This window comes from Acartia tonsa, chromosome 10 (assembly GCF_053477335.1).
Source record: "Acartia tonsa isolate MP-2025a chromosome 10, ASM5347733v1, whole genome shotgun sequence".
Lineage (NCBI taxonomy): Eukaryota > Metazoa > Arthropoda > Copepoda > Calanoida > Acartiidae > Acartia > Acartia tonsa.
Window position 1 is genome coordinate 46643436 of NC_137269.1, and position 26958 is coordinate 46670393.

A 26958-nucleotide genomic window follows, 5' to 3' on the forward strand; every position below is an offset into this window, starting at 1 on the left:
TGAAGCTAGTAAAAGTAGCTGACTCAGATTATGACGTCAAAAAAATTAACCAATGAGAGTCCACTATAAATTTTACCATTGGTCAATTACAGTGTATACTTGTCTCTCATTGGTTGATTTTTTTGACGTCATAATCTAAGTCAGCCACTTTTACTAGCTTCGCCCTGCTTGTTTTATAAGTCGCGCAGGGGCAGGAAACATTTTTTTCAACGATGGAAATAGTTAAGTTTTTTTTCTCAAAGGATTTTATGTGGTTTCAGTTATCGTTTCAAAGGATCATTTTTATCCTCACATTTTTATAAATTTGTCTTGCAGATAATATGAGCATTGCTTATCAACCAACAGACCATTAAATTATGGCTATACTCAAAAAAACGCCTATTTGAGAAGATGCTTGACTCAAACACTCCTATCTCAGTAAACGCTCATCTCAAATATGCATATCTCATAAATCTATGTGGCAGGCATTTTCTTTATAGGTGTATTTGAGGTAAGCTTTTTTTTGAGATGAACATTTTCTTAGATAGGCGTTTTTTAAGATGACCCTAAATTCTACCTGATCTCCATAATTTTCACAATCAAAGTGAGGATCAACACCAACACAATCATTATCTTCCAGACAGAATGAGGCCTAAACAGTAAACAATTACATTTTGGGTACTGGATCATTTTATGTGCAATAATGAGATTATTTTTTTAGGATTAGCTTTGGAACTGAGGATAAAATCATAATTGTTTTCCGAGAATGCAATTTGAAAAACTAGTGGCTACGCCCATAGCATCTAGGGGATCTGTATGCGAAGGGGAAGAGATGGGCTAAAACAATTGCATAAAACTATCCCAAGACCTAAATAAAAAAACAAAACAAGCCTAAAACCATCAGAGGACCTCTGTAAAGCTTACCTAAAATACAGAACCCAATCGCTTCAGACCAAAAAATCTTATTGCTTCATATAGTCCTTATAATAAAGTAACAGGATGTGTGTTTGTCTGTCTGTGTGTCTGTACCAAAGGATCTCGCTAACAACTGAACCGATCGGGTCCTCCTTAACAGGGTAGCTTCTCATAGGTCCCGGGAAGGTTTAAAACTATTTTGGGGGAAGGTACCACCACCGTTCCAAGAGAAATCGCCCCTAGAAAAAAATTACTCCCCCTCCCCCCCAAAAAATGTTAAAATTTTCTTTAACTATAATTAAAAATGGGGGAAGAGAGAACACATCCTCCCCCCCAAAATTTTTTTTTGCTATTTCTTTTGAAAATTAAAATAAGAAATTGGGTTATCAAATTCGACCCGCCCCTCCTCAAATGCCCCTAGAGGCCTCTAGGCGCGTAGCCGTTAGTTATAGATAAATAGAAAGAAAGATAACTTTATCTGAGAAAGGGTTGAAATGACGTCACTCTGCTTTTTCCTTTCGAACCATACTGTAATTTGTGAAAAGTCAAATTTAACATTTAAGGAAAATGAATCTGCCACCCTGGCACTACAGAAGGACAATGAATCAGAGAGACCGATTGACAGACAGACAATCAAAAACACTTGTAGGTAACTTTACAAAGTGTCTCAAAAACCAGCCATGTGACGTCATAAAAATGAGGAATTATCCATCTCTTTTTTAGGGATTTTCTTTCCCACTTCTCCTCTCATCTCCTTCATTTTTATGACGTCACATGGCTGGTTTTTGAGATACTTTGTAAAGTTACCACTTATTAGGTAGCTTTGCTACTGTAAAATTACATTTACCTTATGCCCTTCTGCTGCTCTGTTACCTCTGAGATCCAATATTTCAAAATGTGCAAAGGTCTCCATTGAGTGGTAATGCTAGAACAAATAATTCAAATAATCCTAACATAAAAGTAACAGGAAGTCTGTGTGTACCAAACATTCTAATTGTCAACTAAATTGATATGGTTAATGTGGCTTCTCATAGGTCCTGGGGAAGGGTACCACCACCCTCTCAAGAGAAATCGCCCCTAGAAAAAAATCATCCCCAAAATTTTTTATTTATTTTCTTTTCAAAACTAAAATTAAAAGTGTGTGGGTTGCAACTCCCCCCATCCCAACTCATGTTAAGGTATAAAAAAGGACAACATATTGTCTATAGGTAGAACAATATGGAATCAACAATATCTGGGATGAAAAATACAAAACAATCCAAAGAACTGTGAAATAAGATACTAAAAAATCACTAAACTTTGAAAGCCTTTTACTTTCATGTTACATCAAACTTATTTTCCAAAACTTTTGGAAAACCTGCACTGCTAAAAAAAGATTATTTGGGTAACTATGAATTTAGATTATCTATAAATATTCAATCAATTACAATTGATATTAAATTCAAATTATTTTCATTTTCTTGAACACACACATATATCATTTTCTATTCCTAATGTCTAATTTTCAGTATTTGACTAAAGAATTTCTGACACCAAAATTTCCTTTTCCATATATTTGATCTTTTTAGGGGAAATAGGATTATTTAAAAAGACTTTAATATGATAAACCTAATTACCCCCCTCTTTAGATTTTATTTATAAATGGAAATGTTTGGACACTACAAACTTGTACCAACCAATTAGGATTTGATGAGTCTCCAAAGTTTTTGGACTAACTTGTAACAAACTTTGGGTACAAATACAATTTACAGTTCAATTTACCCTCTAGTCCTTCTAATATTGCATCTGTACAGGCAGGTTTTTAGCTATTTTAAAGCCACATTTGAGTTTCAATCAGTGAGAAAATAAATGTTATCGAGAAGGCCTTTTTTTTGGGTTTGTCTTCAAAATTTGCCAAAAAGTTATAAGCATTGTTGGCTCTAGTACCCAGAGTCCAAGACTACCAAATCATTGTCCCATAAACAGATCTATAGTATAGGTGTATATACAGACAACTACCTTCCTACAATTTTCAAAGACCTCTTTCGTCTGCTTCTAAATTATTTTCTGCTACTTGGCTGTGTGATATAAGCGATACCATTGGTTGATTTTTAATGACCCAATAGAAAGGTTGTTTAAGACGGCTATCTCCCTATAGTGTTTTACTCTAATGTTCCATATCCATGTTTAATATTTATTTGAAACTGAATTTTTGGGATCATACTCTATCCCTTTATCTGAAGCATTCAGTGTGATCCTGATCAAAGAGAGAAAATAATATTTGTGTGAATTTCTCAATCCTTTTCATAGGAACTTCCACATTTTATATTATTTTGTTATTCTTCTTCGGAATATAAAGTAGTGTTGTATTTTATAACATTCAAAAAATATCAAATTTATTGTTTTAAATTTTCTTTCACTCATTTCATTCTGTCTATTGTATTTTGCTTCTATGCAATTTGTTTTTATTTTCTTCGGTCTGTCGACCATGCAATAAAAAAATCACATATTATTATTGATGTGTAAAGGTTTTGTGATTTTCGAATATCAAACTCATCTCATTTTGTTAGTTAGTCCATCCATAATTGTCTTGATTTGTCAATTTCTCTTTTATTTTCTGTATAACATAGAAACCAAAATAGGAGTGTCCCATTATTAAACTGATGAAGGGAAGGTCTGAATTGGTGCATAAATTATTCTCTTGTGATGAAACCTGCATTATCTTTCTAAATTATACCTTTCTATTCATAATCTTTAGATAAAGACAAAAATTTTGAAATGGTTCAATATGTTGGTTAGTTGATTAGAAATGGGTCGGTTTGTCGGTATTTCATGGGGGAAGGGGGGGGGGGGTTAATTGTATAACTTTGCTGGGATTTGGAAAAAATATGAAGGCGAATTTCCTGAAAAGTGCCTTGTCTCGAAAATAATTTTTTTTAATAAAACATATTTAAACCTTTTTAATACTATTCTAAATTTATTTACTGTATTTTTATTTTAGAAAATCATATTTCTTTACCCAACTGGTACATAGATCACGTTGCACCCTAAGATAGGTGTACCTATGATTTCGTTATAATCCTATACATTTTTTAATACATAGAGTTATATACAAATGTTTTTATAGGAAATCAAACCAGGTGATTTCAATGAAAAGAGCTCCAATTGTTTATAGTATATGAAAAGCTTCAATTGTAACTAATTCAAGTATAGGCAAACATAATGTCAAATATGACTCTAATGGAACTCTAACTGTTAGTACCTGATGACAAGCATGCCAATCCCAGGCGCTTTTGGGTATGAAGGGTCTAAAATCTGCAGTTCCAATGTTAGCTATGGCTGTTGTAAATCTAGCTTTGGTAATATCATCATTAACAGTTAGCACTTACAGACAAAGATTGTGAAATCAAGGGTTTGAATGTCTGTAATATTACAACAAATTCAGATAATTTAAAAAAAATCAAATGCCATGTTAAAATGAAAAAAAAACACTGACTTAATTTTTCGAAGACCACTGATTTGTAGGTCCTTAGGGCCATCCAAATGACGAGAAATCATTCTTATATTTTGATTGAACATAAAAAATATAATTAAGTTTTTTAATAATGATATTCCTAAGTAATCTTCTCGTTAACATTTGCCAATGAGGGTTTGTGGCTTGTTCTATGTAGGCTTGCTGTGCCAGGCAGTTCTCTTCCATAGCACACTAAATATTAGGTTAGGTTAAGTTGGGTAACTTGTTCTATGTAGGCTTGCTGGGTCAAGCAGTTCTCTTCCATAGCACACTAAATATTAGGTTAGGTTAAGTAGGGTAGCTTGTTCTATATAGGCTTGCTGGGCCAGGCATTCTCTTACATAGCACACTAAATATTAGGTTAGGTTAAGTAGGTTAGCTTGTTCTATGTAGGCTTGCTGTGCCAGGCAGTTCTCTTACATAGCACACTAAATATTAGGTTAGGTTAAGTAGGGTAGCTTTTTATATATAGGCTTGCTGTGCCAGGCAGTTCTCTTCCATAGCTTACTAAATATTAGGTTAGGTTAAGTTGGGTAGTTTGTTCTATGTAGGCTTGCTAGGCCAGGCAGTTCTCTTCCATAGCACACTAAATATTAGGTTAGGTTAAGTTAGGTAACTTGTTCTATGTAGGCTTGCTGTGCTAGGCAGTTCTCTTCCATAGCACACTAAATATTAGGTTAGGTTAAGTTGGGTAACTTGTTCTATGTAGGCTTGCTGTGCCAGGCAGTTCTCTTCCATAGCACACTAAATATAAGGTTAGGTTAAGTTGGGTAACTTGTTCTATGTAGGCTTGCTGTGCTAGGCAGTTCTCTTCCATAGCACACTAAATATACGGTTAGGTTAAGTTGGGTAACTTGTTCTATGTAGGCTTGCTAGGCCAGGCAGTTCTCTTCCATAGCACACTAAATATTAGGTTAGGTTAAGTATTGTGAATTGTTCTATATTGGCTTGCTGGGCCAGCAGTTCTCTTCCATAGCACACTAAATATTAGGTTAGGTTAAGTAGGGTAGCTTTTTATATATAGGCTTGTTGTGCCAGGCAGTTATCGGGAGAAAGCATATCACACTAAATATTAGGTTAGGTTAAGTTGGGTAACTTGTTCTATATAGGATTGCTGTGCCATGCATTTCTTTTCCAATAGGTTAGGTTAGGTTAAGTAGGGTAACTTTTTGTGTCAGGTTTGGTAAGGTTAGGTGTAATAGGGTTTAGAAAGTATTATAAATATTGTCAAATAAGTATTTTTTAAATACTAACTTTAGTCTATTATATTTTGAAATTTCAATATTTGTTTGTTTTGTTATAATACAAATTATAATAAAATCAAGATTAAACCTTGTAGTTTTAATTAAATTAATTATAAAGCTAATGGACCTATTTAAAAAGTTAATGTTTAGAATATAAAATTTCAAGGGCGATATTATTGTGTAAAATGATACCTAGAGAAAAAATCTAGCAAGAAATATTTAGCAGGCACATTTTTAAATGCAAAGATATCTTATTATGTTCTTATATATGTCATTATATACTGATTATTTAATTAAGACAAAGAAATTAAAAGTCCCCCCAAAATTAATAATAACTTAGAGAAGTATAATCAATGAAAAACAACTGACAAAAATGAATCAAAGAAAACAAAAAAAGGTTCCTAAAATCATTAGTATTAGTAGTATAAAAATTTATTCTAAAAAAGTAAATTTGGCACAAAATATCAATTTTCATGTATTTTAAACCCACACCACCAATAAAGCTTAGTCTAGACCGGAAGAAATTTTAGGAGGTGTGATTTCGGACCAGCAAAATTTGATCAGCAAATAACATTTAAATTCTATTTACAATATAATTGTTTATAAAATGCTTTTTAGCCCTAAAATCAAAGCTTTATCTTACACTACTAAGTAATGTGAAAATAAAAAGTTTTTGCTGTGATTCTGTATAACTTTAAGTCATTTGAAATTTATATCAATTTTCCTTGTTTAGTTTTTAAACAAGGATAACAAAACCAATTAGTAGCGAAGCACAAAAAAATCATGGATTTTTCGTGAGATTTTCGAGAGAGAAATAAGGAGAAATGTAAGGAAATATAGTTTTGTGAGACCTTTATTAAAATATGGAATGACGAACAGAAGTTCGGACAGACAAAGAATATTAAAGAGTAACTTCGCTACTAAAAATACGCTTTCAATAAAACATGATTTGCGTGACAGTGTTTTTATTAAGAATTTAATGTTTTGTTTATTTTATGGATGATTTTCTTTTTTAAAATTCATTTTCTTACGTAAGGTTTTCAAGAAAAAAATAGCTTTTCTAAGAGTTAGATTTATTTTAAAGATTAATGTTTAATAAATCTTAAAAAGTTGACGTCTGTTAGTTAATTTTACAAAATTGACTGATTATTTTTTTTTCATATAAGCTGAAACTCTCTTTTTTTTTTTTTTTTTTTTTTTTTGGGGGGGGGGGGGTAAAAAATACACCTTCTAAAAATATAGATAAAAAATTTCATAATATGCTAAAATTTAAACACGTTTGCTTCGAAAACATTTTTTGGTCATAATTGGGTCAGATTTAACCTTCCAGCTTATTTTAAAAGTTGTAAGAGGTCGATTTCTCTGAGGCTGACAAGCTGCTGCTGAACCCTGATATTTAGATAAGTGCAATTAGCCTCGAGACTCTTCTTAGGACTCCGTCAATAGTTTTTAATTGTCTTTTTTTATCTTTAATTACCTGAAGTAGAAAAAGTTGTTTATCCTCCAGGTATGCCGAGGTCATAAGCTGGTAAAGATCTGGCTCCAAATCTGCCTGGCTGTCAGTACAGGTTAATCCAGCTGACACACAAAATAAATTATGACACCATATTTTTTTATTTTTATCATGGCAATATGTGCTTAATAAATCGGACCTTGAATTATTAATAACTAGTGACTACGACCCTAGCCTCCAGGGCTTCTTTACACGAAAGATTGAGCAAGTTGCACCACATATCACCCCTTTTTGTTTGCGTTTAAAAAAAATGGGGCGTCCTATTTCATTTTTTTTGGGGAGCACGACCAGTACTTCTTTGAGTCCTAGGACAAACTCAAAAGTCCCAAACGTCGGAGTGGTCTCTACCTAACCTATTTTAAACCATATTTTAGGTTTTTAAATGCCTAACCTCTGCGGGGGGCTTATTTGTATATTAATATCTTAACCTAACCTAACCTGTATAGAAATACTTACATAAATTAATATTTTAACACTACTGCGTTTGTCCACTCCGACGTTTGGGACTCCTGCGCTTGTCCTGGAACCCTACTTTGTATTATAGATTATACATCTTTCTTCAAGAAAAGACAACAAAAAAGAACCTTTTATTATATATAAAAATAGAAGGATTTTCGTAATTTTGGACGATATTTGTGTAGAATTAAGACTTAAAATCTTCTGAAACTTTCATACAAACTAATTTTTTTCTTTTCTGTTTCTCTTCTCTATAAAACATGGAATTTGAAATAAATAAAACAATTCAAAAAGATATTTAAAAAATCTAAATTAAGTGATATGTTTAATTTTTGAAAATAATATGCATATTAAGACAAGAAAAAACAGAGATCTAGCTTTAATAGCAGCTGAGTAAATCCAATTTCCCCCATAGCGTTAGGAACGGAATGACAGAATCATAGAGTAGTTTCGCTACTAAAACATACACTACAATTAAAATTTTTTTTGAAATATTAATTATACATAACTTATGGCTTTGTTACTTTTCAGTTTATTTTGTAAGAAAGACATATACACAAAAGTATATAAATGGGGAGAAAACTGCAAAATCTCTTAAACCATCCCCCTACTTTGGTTTTCCTTTGGAAATTTTAAAAATGATCCTTAAATATTAGGTTAGGCCCAGAAAAACACAAGAATACACTTTAAATTACCTATTAAATTAAAGTAGCTGTCTGGAAATCTGACAAATAAAAAGTTAGGGATGAGGGTAACTATATTGCAAAGAAAGTATGATAAGGGGAGGGGGGAGGGTTAACTCTCTGGCAATAAACGGATTCTTCCACGAAGTTTAATACAAAATTAAATAAAAGTATCAGATTTCACGGCTGGGAACAAAGTTATAATGAAACAGGCGCTTCAAAACTTCACATTCAAACATTTAAATTTTAACCCCTCTTATACATATCTCCTAAAATTATAAAATATGGATATAATCTAATTTCAAGCTTTATTAGAAATTTATAAAACGCTTTCATAAAATCATTTATCAGAAAAATATGATGGTTAACTTATTTTTTTAGCATGCTTATTTTATGGAGCTTAGCTTTTCTCATGTTTTCTTTTTTTCATTATCAACCAGATTGACAACAATTTTAGGGCGGGGATAAATGTTAATAAATCTTTTATTTATTATAGCCTGACTGACTTAAGAAAACAAACAAAAAATCCCTCCACACTTTATTTTCAATTTATGAGGGGGGGGGGGGGGTGAGTTTTTTGCTCGTCTAGGCAATTGAGTCCAACTTTTAAGAAACTATATTTAGACAAAAATAAAGGAAAAGGCGCGACAAATCTAAACTGTGAAGAAATTAGTTGGTTAGCCTGGAGCGGAATTGATAAAGAGAATAGTAGCTTTCGAAAAAAGTTGTCAGTAAGATTCCAGTCAAATGCGCTTATTAAGTCAAACTATATCTAAATATACGTTTAATTATACTAAGCGTTTGGTCAACATTAGGAACAGTAAGACTTAAAAAGCGCATTTGACTTGAAGCTTGCTCACAATTTTATGGAATATTGCGAAAGCTACTATTTATTCCCTTTATAAATTGGAAGTTCATAGAAAGAAAAGAGCCAATATCTTTGAATTCTTTATATATGGCAGGGAGGGAGGGGACTATATACAATTTTAAAAAATACCTTTCTTTTTCATCTCAAGAGCAATAGCGATTTGAACAATAAAATTTGATAAGGCCTTTGCAATATAACAGGTTTTTTTTTCTGCTATAGTCATTAAAAATTTTCTGTATTTCTATTTTATATTGTATGAAGAGCAGAAATTAAATTCCCGTGTCTCCAAACTTTGTTTTCAATTTAGGGATAAATGGACAAACAAACATATAAGAAAATCAACCTATATAAACTTGGCTTAATCTAATTTAAAAACACTTTATTTATGTTGCGTATTTGATGGAATATTTTAACCATTTATTGCACATTGACCTTATTTAGATCAAATTTTTAAATTTAAAATTTTTTTTAAATATGTTTAAATTTGAGCTTTCTGTATATTAATCTTACGGATTACAACAATTGTCTTTAACAAGGTTTAAATTTCATAAGACATTTCTAATACACCAAAAAAGAAATATTCTAAATAAGAAAATTGCTTAGCATTAAAAAATTATGCAAAATCTATTTTAGAAAATTTATTCCATCTGCAATTTTATAAAATTGATGTTGCTGTGCTACTTATAAGGATATACACAAAATTTGTCATAATTCTTAGTGCCTGCCTATCTCAGTTCCCTCTCCAGGACAGTAAACATCTCCAAACTGGTCATGCTCACATTCTATGAGGCTCTCTTCTGTACCTGTAATAAATATTATAATAAGTAAACATCTCATGCTCACATTCTATGAGGCTCTCTTCTGTACCTGTAATAAATATTATAATAATTAAACATCTCCAAATTGGTCATGCTCACATTCTATGAGGCTCTCTTCTGTACCTGTAATAAATATTATAATAAGTAAACATCTCATGCTCACATTCTATAAGGCTCTCTTCTGTACCTGTAATAAATATTATAATAATTAAACATCTCAAAATTGGTCATGCTCACATTCTATGAGGCTCTCTTCTATTCCTGTAATAAATATCATAATAAGTAAACATTTCCGAACATGTCATGCTCACAATCTATGAGACTCTCTTCTGTACCTGTAATAAATATTATAATAAGCAAACATCTCCAAACTGGTCATACTCACATTCTATGAGGCTCTCTTCTATTCCTGTAATAAATATTATAATAAGTAAACATTTCCGAACATGTCATGCTCACATTCTATGAGACTCTCTTCTGTACCTGTAATAAATATTATAATAAGTAAACATCTCCAAACTGGTCATGCTCACATTCTATGAGGCTCTCTTCTGTACCTTTAATAAATATTATAATAAGCAAACATCTCCAAACTGGTAATGCTTAAATTCTATCAGACTCTCTTCTGTACCTGTAATAAATATTATAATAAGTAAACATCTCCAAGCTGGTCATGCTCACATTCTATGAGACTCTCTTCTGTACCTGTAATAAATATTATAACAAGTAAACATCTCATGCTCACATTCTATCAGGCTCTCTTCTGTACCTGTAATAAAAATTAAGATAAACATTTTGAATGGCTCATTTGGACGCAGGGTAGTTGGATTTAAAAGTATCAATCTAATAAAAAAATATGATAATAGTTATTTATCGCCTCGTATTATAATAGTTATTTCTCGCATCGTATTATAAACGGCTTTCCACGGATATAGAATGTACAATTATGAGATTAAAACCAGTTTTTTAGACCCGAGGTGCCGAAGGCACCGTCTAAAAAAACTGGTTTTAATCTTATGATTGTATATTTTTATATTCGTAGAAAGCTGGATATAATTCGATGCTAGAAATAGTTTTTTCGTATGGATAAGAACTGGTTCCTATCCACCGGATTCGAATGAGTACGAGAAAATGTGCAAGAATAAAACTAGTTTTGTTAGCCCCGAGATGCCGAAGGTAAGGTCTAATAAAACTGGTTTTAAGATTATGATTATAAATTTTTATATTTGTAGAAAAATTTATGTGTTCTAATCCATCTATCTTGAATAGCAGCCAAGAAACTTACATTTCCATCAAACCGTTTCTAATTGACGGACAGACGAACGTTTGAGGTAAATTTTGGTAAATTGAACACTTTTGGATTAGTTTACCTTTGCATTGGATTCCACTAATAACTCTGGTCATGTTGGATCCTCCAAAAATATCTGTAGCAAAGGCAGAGGCTAAATAATTCATTCCTAAAACATTGAAAAATTTATCTTATGCTATTAGTGCATTTTAATGCTTCAGAAGGAAGTATTGTCCTATCAATTTCAAACTTGACATTAAGGTAATTGTAGGAACTCTGTGATTGTTTCCAGAAAGTCCGTACAAAATTTTTTAATAAATTTTTATGATATAATTATCCTATTCATCTAAGACAACAAGGTACAATAATATAAGCGAAGCATCTCTGCAATGATGTCTTAATAATGTAATAATGTCCTTAAATAGTTTCCTTTATTTAAAAAATTTGCAACAAATTTACATACAATTTTGTTTATACTATAGTTGTTAATGTTAGTTTGTGCTACCGTCTGATTTTATTGTTGTTTTTCATGCTTGTTTTAAAAATATTATCCTTATATGAAAGTAGCAGGATGCTTGTCTGATAATAATTACCTAGTTGTCTGCAGGCCACCATGGCTTCTCTGACCCCCCACCCATCTCCACAGATGACGCCCCACTCGCCCCCATCAAAACTCAGCTCAAGACGACCCTCCTCGGGTATTCTACCTCCCTAAATTGAATTTTTGAAATATTTAAAAAAAATTTATTTTAAATGTTCAGCTATAATAAGCTATAAGAATATTTTTAGGCTATAGTTGGTTTGGAAACACCGCCCCTATCGCCCTTTTTCGGTTTGACTTTAGAGTGCCACCGTGGGAGATATGAGATATCGACTTTTAGTCTTGACTACCCTCTCACTAAGGCATCTAACTTATACATACTCGCTTTAGTGGCATATTAAACTCGCAATCTATGATACAAAGCAGAATGATGTCCGTCTGTCCCTTAATATCTCGGTAACCACTGAACCGATCGGATTAAACTCTTCAGACAATATACCTACTGGTCCTGTGGTGGTTTTAGGCTATTTTCTTGGGGGGTGGGACACCCCCAACCCCCCAAAAAACAAAAAAATCCCCCTCAATTTGATTTTAAAAAAAATTAGTGAGCACACCTAAAATTTTTTATTTTTATTTAATTTTTATTTTCATTATTTTTTAAAATTACCGCTTGGGGCAAAACCCCTAGAAGATAGGGGCTAAGCCGCTAGTTAAATAAACAAGAATAAAAATTGCAAAAAAAAACTTACCACAAGTCTGATATTTACATCTTTTGCAACACTATCAATCGGAAACCTAAACATTTTTCACATTTAGGCCAATGTGTCATTTTAGATTAAAACAAATTAAGCTTGAAATTAAGAATTTTGGTTGGTTTTATAATTTTCTGTTCTCTGCTATTTACGTAACTAGTGCCTTTGCCCCTCTCGCACACAAGGGCTCTTCAAAGGCCATAAAAACAATTAGTTTGAAATCGTTCAGAAATTTATATTTAGGATTGCCTCACTAAAACCATCCCCATAGACATATGCATCTTCCTGAGATTAAGAACACGATTGGTTCACTGGTCACATATATCTTAACAGAGAACAAATAATCCTTATTACTTCATGTAATAAGATTGTCCTTGTCTTTTACAATCTATTACTGAAAAGTGTTATGTGAGACGTCACAAAAGTACGTCAAAATACATCTCTTGTTTAGGGATTTCCTTTCCTACTTCTCTCATCCCTCCATTTTAAACGTATTTTTATGACGTCACACATGACACTTTCCAGCGATTTTCTCTTACTTTGGTCTCGGTGTGGTTGTAGTGGTAGTAGTTGTGGGTGGAGGCAGTGGCTTACATCTCACACCAGCAGCTTCACTCCTAATTATATAAACATTTTGACCCTTAAATCATATAGAGGGTGATTGATCAAAATAGAGTGATTAAATCTAAATGCTTCAAAATGGTACTTCATTTTAAAGCTTAATCTAGAACATTTTTTTAAAAAGTTAAGTAAAACAACTGAGGAATAGTATTACAGGATCTTGGATAAAGTAGCCTCGGACAAAGTAGCTTCTGGAGAAAGTAGCCTTGGGACATTTACTTAAATTAGTCTTCTAAGGCAAGTAGCCTCCACTGTTAATATAGGTCATGGCCGCAGCGCTCGGCCCACTGGCCTGCCTATCCGCAGGCGCTCGGTCACCTAGCCTATAACCTAACCTAACCTATATTAGCCTCAGGACATTTACTTAAGAAAAATAGCCTCAACTGTTAATACATAGGTGGTTTAGATATTCGTATATTTTACAAAAAAAAAGTGGTTGGTAGATTTTTACAATTTTTAGGTTAGGTAATGTTAGGTTCTAGGCTAGGGGGCCTAGCGCCCGCGACTAGGCAGGCCAGGGGGCCGAGCACTGCGGCCATGTCCTTTATTAACAGTAGAGGCTACTTTGTCCGAGGCTTCTTTGTCCTAGAAGCTACTTTGTCTGAGGCCACTTTGTTTGAAGCTACTTTGTCCGGGACTACTTTGTCCAAGATCCGCATTACATATATCGCATCGTATTATAGGCAGATTTCCGCAGATTAAAAAGAAAAAACTCGGAAAATAAAAAAAAATATTATTATCGTAGAAAAATTGAACTTAATACAATACGATACAAGGTTTATCAGTATGACTCAGAACTGTATCTATTCTAGCAGAAATTAATCGGTTTCGTAGCCAATGGAAAATTAGTTATCTGAACTACTAATTAAAATCGGACAAGATTATATTTATAGATAGGCCAAACAATAGACAGACATACACAAACAATTAAATTACCTGTCACAATCGTGGATACCCCAACCGTCAAATCTACAGTCCTAAATAAAAATGCATTACATACCGACAATGAAAATAATAGAGTAGCAACGATGCTAAAAACCAGGGCTCGGCAGCCGCCTGTATGCCTCAGAGAAATCAACCTTATAAAATTCAGAAAAACAACTGAAAGTCTAAACCTGACCTAAATATTGCAACTTTCTTTTCAAAAATATTTTAAAGCATTCAAACAGGTTTAAATTTGAGGTTTAGAAGCTGCTGCCGAGCCCTGCTAAAACACTTTTATCCTTTTATCTAAAGTAAACGTTATTTCAAAACTTTTCTTGCTACTGTGTTCAATATTGAAAATTCCAATGAATGAACATTTAAACTTTTTATAGGACAAGAAAATTTTCATTTATTCGTTTAAATCTGATTTTTATCATGATCAGAAGTTAATATTAAATGCGTTGCTAATGTTAAACTAACAAAAGTAGAAAGCTTTTTTGTCTGTAGCGTAGAAGATCGCTAACCGCTCAACCAAATTGGTTCTCCTTCACAGTGAAGCTTCTTAAAGGTTCTAAGATAGTTTTATGCTTTTTAATTTATACAAACAAGTATGGGTATGGTTTTAAGTTTTTTTTCTTCTGATCTTCCATATCCCTTAAAATATAGAGCCCCTAGATGCTAGGGGCGCAGCCGCTCGTAATTATTAAATCAAAAAAGCTATTCTAAGAGGACAGAAAAACATGGTCGCTTTAAATTGTATCTATCAATTTTTGACAGATTATTACCATTACTTAATGGTTGATTTTAATCTTGAGTAATAAATGAAAATAATATTTTTAATGTGGATTAATCATTGGTATATTAAGGGCCTCTATTTGAAAAGATATAAATATATTTATAGCTATATCTTTCAAAATCAGATTTTGTAGAAGGCCTGTAATTTGTTATTATAAATTCATTTTTGTCCGCCTGTCTGTTAGTCTATCCATCAGTCCGTAATACTTTGGAAACATTTACTCGGCCAATCGGCTGTTATTTAAGATTTATTGTATATTTTTGTGTGCAGATACCCTTTCCCATAGAGCATCCAATATTCAATTTACTTAGACTGCCTATTCGTCACTAATGCAACTTTATACTATAAATACTTTTATGAAGGTTTTGTGATTTTCTATCATTTTCTATCTTCTATTCATATTTCTTGTTTTTTTTTCGCTCTTTTAATACCCACTGCACATTTTCTTTATAATTCACTTTGTCTGTTTGTAAATCACTGAATTTTATGTGCTTCGGTACTTATGGAATTAAGGTTTTATCCTTGTTAGTTAATAATTCCAAGTGATATTTTGAGTATAAAATATATGAAACTAGTCCTACGTCATTGAAACTATTACAAGATGAAAGTTATTTCTTATTTCATGATTGTAACATGGAAAACCGGGCTCGGCAGCCGTCCATGTAAAGAGCAAGTGTCAGAACCTAAAGATTTTTCCAAGGACGATTGACTGATGGAAAATTGATAAATACTGTTTTTTTCTTTAGTTAGGTAGATCATTTCGGCCAATTGATAAAAATGTCGACTGAATGAAAAAAATGACAAATGGTCGGCGGAGTGTCATAAAATAACTGAAGATGGTGATTCCTTTAAATTGATAAGCAACCACAATAACCCCCTTCCTCCTCTTAGAGGAGATTGTTTTCCGATGCAGAGGCGTTGGAAAGTGTCATATGTGACGTCATAAAAATATATCTAAATCCACCTCTTATTTAGGGGTTTCCTTTCCTATTTCTCCTCTCATCCCTCCTTTTTGACTTATTTTTATGACGTCACACATGACACTTTCCAGCGCTCCTATCCTGTACCCATACAAACTGCTGCAACAGCTGCCGAACCCTGACGAAAACATAAAATACTCAGTTTCATACCACATGAATAACTTATAAACTGTTTTGACGGCAAAATTTTACTTGGAGTAATAAATATGGAGAGAAAATAGTTATATCGCATCGTATTATAATCAGTTTTCTGCGAATATAAAAATGAAACCAGTTTTTTAGCCCCAAGATTAAGGTTAAGGCATTAAAAACTTGTGCATATTTATTATTTTTGTAGAAAACTGGATATAATACGATGCTAGACATAGTTTTTTCGAATGGATGAGAACCGGTTCCTATCCACCGGATTCGAATGAATACGAGAAAAGTTTCTTCTGAAATTATATTTGTCGTTTCAAAAATCTTATTATAAAAAGTAGTAAGGATTCTTAGAAGTTAAGATTTCAATAACCACTTAACCGTTTGAGTTCTCCATTTTTAGGAAACTTCACATTGGTGTCAGGATGGTTTAAGGCTATTTTATTTCTAATTTAGGTCTTTGGTGGTTAATTGAACCCCCTACCTACTCCTTCGAATAAAGAGCCCCTTTGATTACTATCTTAAAATAAAGTAAAGCAATATTTGATTTAAACTATATCACCAAAAATTAGTAAAAGCCTATAAATAGATTACCTGCTGAATTACAAAAAAAAATTCAGTTAAATGTAAAATCAGGACGCTAGAATGATTTACACACAAAAAAACTCTATTTTATAAACTCCATTAGTTACAATTTTCATAAAATGTTATATTTCCCAGAGGCTAGATTTTTTAATTGCGCAGCAATTCTTCAATTAGAGTCTGGTCGTACGTCCGTTTCCAAGTTCCTACGTCCGCCGGTCTAAGTTTCTTAACGGAAATGAACAGATACTGTTCGGCTTTGGGTTTGGTATTATAAACTGTTTTATGAATTGTGTAGATTTTTTTTGTAAGATAAAATATTTCCTATGGAGGCTAGAAGAAAATGTTTAGAAAAAAAGGTAAAACATCCTCGAAAAGAAGTTCCCCAATTTTTACCGTGGAAGTTTGTCAATTTTAAGATTTTCTGGATAAAATAAAAAATACGATAATTTCTACATAACTACACATTACTATTTCTCAGTGTGAGAATGTACCTTCCTTGTGTAACTATAGTTCTACACAAAATTTGTAATATTGATTTGCTACCCATGTAAAAAATCATCCTAGTTTTGCGTATTTGAAAATATGAGAATACTGAATCCATAAGAAAATTGGAATTATGTAAGGATATATTTATTAGAATTTTAAATATTGAAATGGCTTCTTACAAAATTTTTCTATTTTATTTTTCATACGAATATTTACAAAAAAAACTCATACGTTAAAATGATTGATTATATATGTTTTTAAAATACTATCCTATAAATAAAAGGTTTAAGGTTTTTGTTTGTTTGTGGTTTGTGGGTTAAATTTCGCTAACCACTGAACCGACTGAGTTCTGCAATTACACTTAATAGAAACTTCAAATAGGTCCTAAATTAAAGAGGCCTCTAGAGGCATTAGACGTGGGTTGGGGGGAAGTTCAACCCCCCAACCACGTAAAATTTTTATTCAATTTCGGGGGAGAAGGACTTTCTAAGGGAGATTTCTCTAGGAAGGTTTGTGGTAACCGACCCCCGGTATAGTTATGAACCTTCCCGGACCTATATGAAGCTACACTACAAAAGAGAACCACATCAGTTTACTGGTTAGCAAGAACATATTACTTCTATAACAAATAAAATTTAAAAAAAAACTTGCAACCATTTTTTTACTTTCCTAATAGACCTATTAAAAAAGATAACTTTAAACGAATAGATGTACATAGACCCTAATTATAAAGAAGCTGCGCTTTGAAACAAATGCTTACTGTAATATGCTTTTCAGTTCCATAACAGTAAACATTATCCATCCACGTAGTTGATAGTCCATAACCATATCTAAAACAATAAAATAAAATAAAATTTTAAATATTGCGAAAAATCATAATCATATTTTACTTATAATTTAATCATAAACTAAACTTTCCTTTTATTACATAGAAAACTATCTATTAATATTTTATTAGTTTTTTAATAAAATATGAGATATATTTTATGAATGATTTCTTATTTACGCACAAAATATATATTAAGTAAATCTTCCCATTTAATTATCATAATTTCTGTCTCAACCATGACACTTTGGTTGAGTGTGACTTCCGAATTAGCAGGAAGTTCTAGAGATCTTGTTTGACGTACACACAAACCCCCAATACCAGGAACCATCAAGTTTCAACAGCAGGTTTGATTATAGATTTATTGAGGCAAACTATTTCAAAGTCCTGAAATTACAAGATCAATTAATAAACAGAATAAAATATTATACGTTAACTTAAAACTTTGAGCACTAAAAAAAATCTTTTTATCTTTTGGTTAAAGAATCTTTGGGTACTTTGGCTTCAAAGGAAAATTACTTGGTTTAATAAATCATTGTTAAATGCAAAAATAAAGGCACATAAAAAATTACTAAAACATAATAATTTAATCATAATAAAGTTTCATGTTTAGCTGGCTAAAGCCTTTTAAACTAAATAAAATCGTCCTATACACCATTCAATTTTAATAAAATAAACAAATTCTACCTGAAGTTCTTATGGTTTAAAGCCCCTGGTATACTAGGGTCGTTCACGCACTATGAGACCAATGATAGGCCCAACTTTATTCTCCGAAATCTTCACTCACTCACATATTATTCAAAAGTAAAGAACGTGGACGCATCAAAACATAAACAACACCATGCCGCGTTTCTTTAGAAAAGGAAAGTCAAACAAAGATGACATTTGCGCTTAATTTGGGATAATGAATAAGGAATTAATTTCGATCTTGATAAACACAAAGCTTCCTCGAAAAGAGGTTAAGACACACCCCCCGTTTGAAAGTCAAATTAACTTCCTTAACGAGATTCAAGGTTTTTTTGCGCTGAGCACTAGCAACATTTCTCACTAAACTCAACTCACCATAATCACATGAGAATGGCCACATCCCGAAAAACATGACAATTTTTGCTCCTAACTAAATGAAACCCCGTGAAATGCATACACAATATTATACTCCTCACTAGGACTCATAATACCTCACATTTTAGGATAGAAGGATGGGGATTGGTTTGTACCATACAATATTCCAGGCACATGACACTCACAAGATCACATACACAAATCCTAAAATGGATAATCCTATTAATCATGATGTTATAATATAACAACTTATACTGGTAAATAATCATTTCATAATCAATAGGTAATAAATCATTTAATAAATCAATAAGTACCTACGAAATCTGGTTGAAATGTAAACAAATAATGGTAAGAATATAAAACGAAATAAATCTTAGACAAGAAAATTAAGATTTATAGGTACTTAAAACTAAATTTGTTAAGCATCAAAAGAGTAGTAAGAAAAAATTTTCAAAATCCTTGGGCAGAAAGTTTTTCAAACTTAATGAATAAGAACTGTAACTATCTTAATCAACAATAAAACTTTTCAATACTTAGATAATAGCAAAATAATAATAATATTTTGTTAGAATTTTCATCAAAATTATGAAAAAAATACCAATTTTTCTTTGTAAAAAAAATGAGAATTTAAATATGAATTTTCAATCATTCCTTGATCTGAATAAAAATGTTTTACTTGATTGAAATTCATATGTAATTTTAAAAAAAATCTGCTAAAAAAAAACTTGATTTTTTCTTAGAATAAATATCGAATCACGCAACCTCGACACATTTATTCTTTTTTGGTAAACTTTTCAGGTAAGTTTTATAATGAATTGTACTTTTGAAAAGAAATTAAACTCAATAAAATTAAATTTGAGCATATGAAATAGAATAAAAATTAATCGCATTTTGCTTGATTCTTATTTCAGGCAAAAAAAATAGGCATATGAAAATGTGGCTTTTTTACTAAAAAAAAATCTCAATTTCCATAAAATAAGAATCAATTATTAATCATAATTTTTAATAACTGCCTGACTGATACAGCATGTTCTTCCAGGGGAGATTTATCTGTCAGCCTGAACAAGACTCTTGCAGTCTTTCTCCCATCCTCAATCCTCGTCACACGGCCCATCCGCAGACATCTCATCAACGGATTTGTACTCGTAACCAGCACTACATCTTCGTCAGCTAGCGGCTCCGCCATTTCATCTTTCCACTTGGACATCCTTAATATCTTCGGCAAAATCTCCTGGCAGTAGGAAGTCCAAAACTGGGCAGACAAATCTTCTAACAACTTCAACCTGGAGGAAATTTGGTCCTCTGGTTTCATCGCTACATTGCACAACCGCTGGCGGTCTACATTTCCCAGCAGCTGGCCAGGGGTAATCAGCCGCCAATTCTCCACGTCATTCGCAGCTTTTATCGTCAATGGTCTGCTATTCATTAACTTGCTAACCTCTGCCAACAGCACCAGGAGCTCATTAAAATTAACAGAACTATTCACCAACTTCTTGGACAGCAATCTCTTGGTTAATCCCACCATTTTCTCAGCTTGCCCAATAAAATGGTGGGCACGGGCTGGAATCTGGGACCAAGAAAACTCTACCTGGCTGCCCAACTTCTGCTCTAAAACCTTGCGAGCAGCGGATAATTGTGTGCCCATGTCACTTACTATAACCTTCGGCAGACAATGAACAGCCTCCAACTTGCGCAGGGACAACAGGATACTGCTGGTATCATACTTCTCCAAGGCATCCAGCCACAGCGCTCCCGAGAACCTGCAGACTACCACGAACACCCACACCTTCTTCGTTGCTGTCTGACTCCTCGTTTTGGCGGTAGCTCTCCTCATAACCAGCAGTCCCATAAGGTCAACTTGCACAGCTTCAAATGGCCTGCTCGGAACCAACTTGTCAGGTAAAACATCCTTCATGGTAGTACGACATTCCTTGGCCCTCTCAACACTGCAGGGCCAACACTTCTTCACTTCCATGATGGACAACCTTCTTGCCTTCACAATCCAGCACCAACGGCGGCTCTCAGCTAACGTTCCACAGACACCAGAATGAAGCTCAACATGCGCCTCTCTCATAATGACAGAAGCTAACCAATTACCAGGCTCCAAAATTACTAAACCTGGCATGTCTTCAAAGAGCATTTTACGGCCACCAGTAATGGCGTCAATGACGGGCTCGCCACGACCAACCATTTTCAGAATACGCATCTCCCTGGTCACATATTTACCTCCGGGACCAACGACAGGCCAGGTCAAGGATACTTCATGCACCAATGGATTCAATGACGAATAATTGCCTTTAGCGTCATTTGTCCATTCATCCTGTTGGCTACATGACACAATGAAAAGTTCCGCCGCCGCCATAAAATTGTACAAACACGGCTTGTACACAGAATCTGCGGCTGCTACATGACTACCAGCGGCTGTAGTCTTGCCTTCTTGTCTGCTCTTCAGCTTCTTCAACCAGGTATTCGACACTTGCAGGACAGCTGCCATAATACGCTTGGCCTGTCCGAATGACCTCCTGTGCTTGAACCTAAAGACATCTTTAGCGGCTTCTCCGGTAACTTTCATTGAACACAACTTAACCATCTTGGTATTTAACTCCTCTGGTGGTAAATCCTGCTTGACTTGCTCGGCAGTTTTCACCGGCCACGCACTTTCATCCTGGCGCAACCATTCTGGGTCCAATCTGTACCTGGAACCTGGACCCAAATCTGATACCTTGCAGGTGCTTCTGGTGCCCAAATCTGCAACATTGTGTGTCCCAGGGATCCACCTCCAGTCATCCTTGTTGGTTGCAGATTGGATTTCTCCAATGCGATGAGAATTAAATGTGTTCAACATGGCACTGTTGGAAACAATTTGTGATAGAACACACGATGAATCAGTAAAATACATCACTCTGATAACATCAAAGGGCAGGGCATCTCTGATGGACTTTGACAACCTGGTGGACATCTGGCAACTCATCAATTCAAGGCGTGGAATTGATTCAGTCTTGACCGGCGCAACTCTTGACTTGGTGGCTAGCAGGAACGTTTCAAACCCTTGCCTAGTAGGCCACCTCAAATATGCCATACATGCATAGGCCTCTGATGACCCATCCGAAAACATCATCAAGGATGGAAGGCCAGTTGGTTCCTCCGGGACCACACAACGGTCAAACTCCAATTTAGTGACCTCAGCTCTGTCCTCCAGTGACTTAACAAGTTCATCCCGTAGACTTTTTGGAATGAAATCTTGCCAGCCCAAATTCAGCAAACATGTTTTCCGCAGGACAAGTTTAATTCTCAACAGGATAGGGCTGCAAAGCCCGAGCGGGTCGAAGGTCTGGGCGGCGAACCTGTGGACCATCTTCTTTGTCAGATTCTCGTCCAAGGCGCCCTGGAGGTTGTACAAATCAGCATCCTCTTTCACCTTCTTTCCCTTGACTTTACCATCTTGGTTGACTCTCGTGGCGATGGATAACACATCAGTGGCTGGCTTCCATATCAGCCCAAGAACCTTGGTTGGCTGGCAATCATCACCAGAATAAATGACTTGTTTGAAGGAAAAACTACCTTTGCTGATAATTCTGTCGGCTTCTTTCATCATCTCCTTGGCTTCTGGCACAGATCCTGCCCCCAAAATAACATCATCTATGAAGCTGTGCTTCTCAAGCTTGACTGCAACTGGAATCTGAGGTAACTTGAAATTTTCCTCGGGGTAGGTAGGTATTTCTGGCTCCTTCCATAATTCAGGTTTTGCAACAATATCACTACCATTTATCTGTCCCTCTCCATACATCTCCTTGACCTCTGCTTCACTCTGTCCGCCAAACAGGCGGGACGTCAACTTCAGGGCTGTAACTGCCAGATTCCCGGCGGCCAGCTCGCCAAAATTCACCACTTTAGTCAGGTAAATTTCAAGTGGACCGTCTGGCGTCGGGGAAAATAAGACTCTCTTCATCTGGCTGTCAAACTCTGTGGCCAGGATGGAGTTATAAAACTTGGAAATGTCTGCGGTTAAACCAACCTTATAACTGCGGAAAAGCAACAAATGATAAAAAATCTTCTGCATTGGCGGCGGACCTCCCAGCATTATGTGATTAAAACTGGTACCCTTGAACGTCAGAGAACTATTTGCACACAATCTCATGGGTGTGGAACTTGAATCCTCCTTGAAAGCAACCACTATTGATGAACAAGACTTAGGCCCTTCATACTTCAATTCTTCAGGCGTTGCTTTTTGAAAAACGCCTCTGGCGATGGCGTCATTGAATACCTGCACATACATATCATAGGTATACACAAGTGGCAAATTTGCACCGGAGTCAAACATGACGGTGGCGTGGCAGGCGCCGCCGCCAGGTGCTACAACAGGAACTAACTGAAGTAAGAAGGTACAGGGGCTGGGTGCAGAACTTTACTTGTAGACTGTATTCACACCAGCACTAGCCACATGGAGCAACCTGCTATGATATCTGTCGCAATTATTGGTGCCACAAACACCAAGCTTATCCGATTTATTACACTTGTCAGCAGCATGGCCATCACACAGGCAGAGTTCACACAACTTCTTCTGCTGGACAACTTTTTTTCGGTCAACCACATCCATCTTCTTAAACGTGAGGCAACAGAAAATCGGATGTTTCTCCTTGCAGCTTTCAACAGGACATGTACTGTTCCACTTGGAAGTCTTGTCCTTTCCAGCCTTTCCATTTTTATTGTCGCTGCGGCCAGATACTTGCGCGGCGGCAGCTCTGTCATGATTTCTCTTGCCGGCGCTAGTGTCATAGGACATATCACCAGCCAACATTGCTCCCCTTGTCCTCTCCAGCAGTTCTACAATCTTCTTGATGTCTGGTAGGTTCATGCTACCTAGCTCCATCATAATTTTCTCTCTCAGGGCATCTGGACATTTGTCTTTGAAAATATGAATAAGAGTTAGGTGGTGGTAATCCTTAGCTTCAGAACCAACAATGGCTTCTACTTCCTGCATGGTGCTCTTTAATGTAGCAATTGCACTGACCACGTCCACAGGTTTATCCACAGGTTTCATCTTGTTTAGCTTAGTTAAAATCTTCATGAACCGGCGGGTGTTTGATAAAAACATCTGATCCAAAAACAACCATTGTTCATTATGATCTCTAATCGCTGACACTTGCTTGCGTAGCTCCGGGTTGGTTATCACCTTCTCCATGTAACCAGCGCACAGATCTTTAAAGACCTGTTTAAAGTTGGAGTAATCCATGTCAGTACCGTCAAAGGACGGCAACAAACTGTTGTCCCAGCGCCCATACTGCGGGTTGGAACTCCGAATATCCACGGCAGACATACTTCTGGAGAGTATGGCAGGTGTCCCACTCTCATCCAAGTTAGATGAACGACGTTCCATCTCTCTAAGCCTTCAGTACATATCACGTACTTCTTGGCGCAACTCCATGGAAATCTTGAGCACTCCCATATCCATCATCACCTTCTCAATGACGTCGAGGTTCCTGGCGACAGTGCTCGACCTCGCGTTGTCTGAATCATTGTCAAGCCAGTGAAGAATTTTCGTACACTGCTCCAACGACGCATAAACTTTATCTGCAACAGTTTTCTGTTCACTAGCTTCATCCAAATCACGCTTGAACTCGCGCAACTCACTAGTCTCCACGGCAGGTTTTAGACTTTTTATTAGGTCAGATTGGTCCTTGACCTCACTAAAAATGTCACGAATTGATTTTAAATTCACATTTTCACATGAACTAAAACTTTGGCAGGCTTTTAGATTGTCATAAAACACTTTTAACTGTTCATCAAACACTTCTAGCCTTTCACTGCCAATAGCGATAGCACGCTCAATTTTCTGCTTTTTGGTTAGTGGCATATTGATTCACTAGGTACTTATTTCACAGAAAAAATTGTCACAGTTTTTTTGCATCAATAATCACTGGATGCTATTGATCTCTTGAAGAATGCTAGCGCCTATTCTTCAGATACTTAGAAATTGTCTCAACCATGACACTTTGGTTGAGTGTGACTTCCGAATTAGCGGAAAGTTCTAGAGATCTTGTTTGACGTACACACAAACCCCCAATACCAGGAACCATCAAGTTTCAACAGCAGGTTTGATTATAGATTTATTGAGGCAAACTATTTCAAAGTCCTGAAATTACAAGATCAATTAATAAACAGAATAAAATATTATACGTTAACTTAAAACTTTGAGCACTAAAAAAAATCTTTTTATCTTTTGGTTAAAGAATCTTTGGGTACTTTGGCTTCAAAGGAAAATTACTTGGTTTAATAAATCATTGTTAAATGCAAAAATAAAGGCACATAAAAAATTACTAAAACATAATAATTTAATCATAATAAAGTTTCATGTTTAGCTGGCTAAAGCCTTTTAAACTAAATAAAATCGTCCTATACGCCATTCAATTTTAATAAAATAAACAAATTCTACCTGAAGTTCTTATGGTTTAAAGCCCCTGGTATACTAGGGTCGTTCACGCACTATGAGACCAATGATAGGCCCAACTTTATTCTCCGAAATCTTCACTCACTCACATATTATTCAAAAGTAAAGAACGTGGATGCATCAAAACATAAACAACACCATGCCACGTTTCTTTAGAAAAGGAAAGTCAAACAAAGACGACATTTGTGCTTAATTTGGGATAATGAATAAGGAATTAATTTCGATCTTGATAAACACAAAGCTTCCTCGAAAAGAGGTTAAGACAATATCTTAAGCACTGCTAAAGAGCCTATTGAGTTCCGCTTTTCAGGAAAGGCATTTATGTATCTTGTTAACCCTAAAGCCTTCCCTAAATATGCTCTAGTTTTTATTAGGGTTGGGCCGGATATCCGGTGCGGCCGGATATCCGGCCGGATATCCGGCCATTTTCAATATCCGGCCGGATACCGGATATTGAAACTATCCGGCCGGATATCCGGCAATATAATATTTTATATTTTACAACAAAAATCTCTGTTTTTTATCTGAAATGGCTGTAATTTTCTTATTATTGAAGCTAGAAGAACAATTTTTTTTCTAAATATGTTTATCTTTAAGTAAATTTTATATTAGAAATCTCAAAACATAAATTTTGGCGGTTGCAGCAGTACCTGCCAGACGCAAACCGACGGATTTTATGAAATTGTAATATGTCATGAAGATATATAAAAAATATAAAATTTGAAATCTTCAAGTAAAAAATTGCGGTCACAGGAACCGTTTAAAGATTTTTGGAGACCTGGAGGTTCAGGACTTGCAGGATTATACCTGGAACCTGATATCCACTTGAACACTTATATTACATATGACGATGTACGACTATAGGATATTTTAGTATTAGATAACATGAAATGCTTTGTATAAGTAAAAATTATTTTTACTTTTTACCTGAATGACCTTACGAGATTTGCTGGCATCCTGTGCCCGCCAGGAAGGAGTTATTAAAAACAATTTCAACTCTCAGTTATGTGTAATACACATATTTCGAAAGTCACTCAGTTATAGCCCTCTACCTTTTATACACAGAAGATGGGATAGAATAGATGGGGGGGGGGGGGCAGGCATTCAACGCCACATCCCCGCCCATCCTCCAACCGTTAGGGGTTGATATTACAGATTGATGGTAGTAATAGTTCATTAGATTTATTTGCTAAGAAGAAAGATCATTTAATAGTTACTTAATTTTTAAGTTTTAATTTTCTCCTATTATATAAAGTAGTAAGCTTCTTTTGTCTGTATCGAAGGATCTTGCTAACCGATGAACCGATATGGTTCTCCTTTAGAGTGAAGTTTCTTATAGGTCCCAGGGTGGTTTTAAGCTGTTTAGTTTTTATAAAAAAAAGTCGTTGTAAGGTTTTAAGTTATTTAATTTAATATAAAACACCAGTTTATGAAGAATTTTTTTTGCGGGTATAGTCCCTTTCATGGCAACGCCCCTTAAGGAGCGATTATTCACATTTTTCACATTAGCTTTCCTCCTATTTCTAGGCCCTTGCGGATGAC

General features: G+C 34.7%; 1 protein-coding gene across 3 annotated transcripts in view; it reads right to left on the reverse strand.

Annotated features, from left to right (window-relative positions):
- LOC145330181 (lysyl oxidase homolog 2-like) overlaps positions 1-26958 on the reverse strand; it is a 58736-nt gene that overhangs the window by 3711 nt on the left and 28067 nt on the right. For all 3 annotated transcript variants that reach the window (XM_080174780.1, XM_080174779.1, XM_080174777.1), the window contains 12 exons: positions 17841-17910; positions 14108-14148; positions 13090-13167; positions 12548-12593; positions 11851-11968; positions 11340-11426; positions 9877-9954; positions 7109-7209; positions 4488-4579; positions 4136-4223; positions 1742-1819; positions 557-631 (listed from right to left, as the gene is read on the reverse strand). In XM_080174780.1, the coding sequence (XP_080030906.1) occupies positions 557-631; positions 1742-1819; positions 4136-4223; positions 4488-4579; positions 7109-7209; positions 9877-9954; positions 11340-11426; positions 11851-11968; positions 12548-12593; positions 13090-13167; positions 14108-14148; positions 17841-17910 (952 nt within the window). The remainder of the gene's footprint in view (positions 1-556; positions 632-1741; positions 1820-4135; positions 4224-4487; positions 4580-7108; positions 7210-9876; positions 9955-11339; positions 11427-11850; positions 11969-12547; positions 12594-13089; positions 13168-14107; positions 14149-17840; positions 17911-26958) is intronic.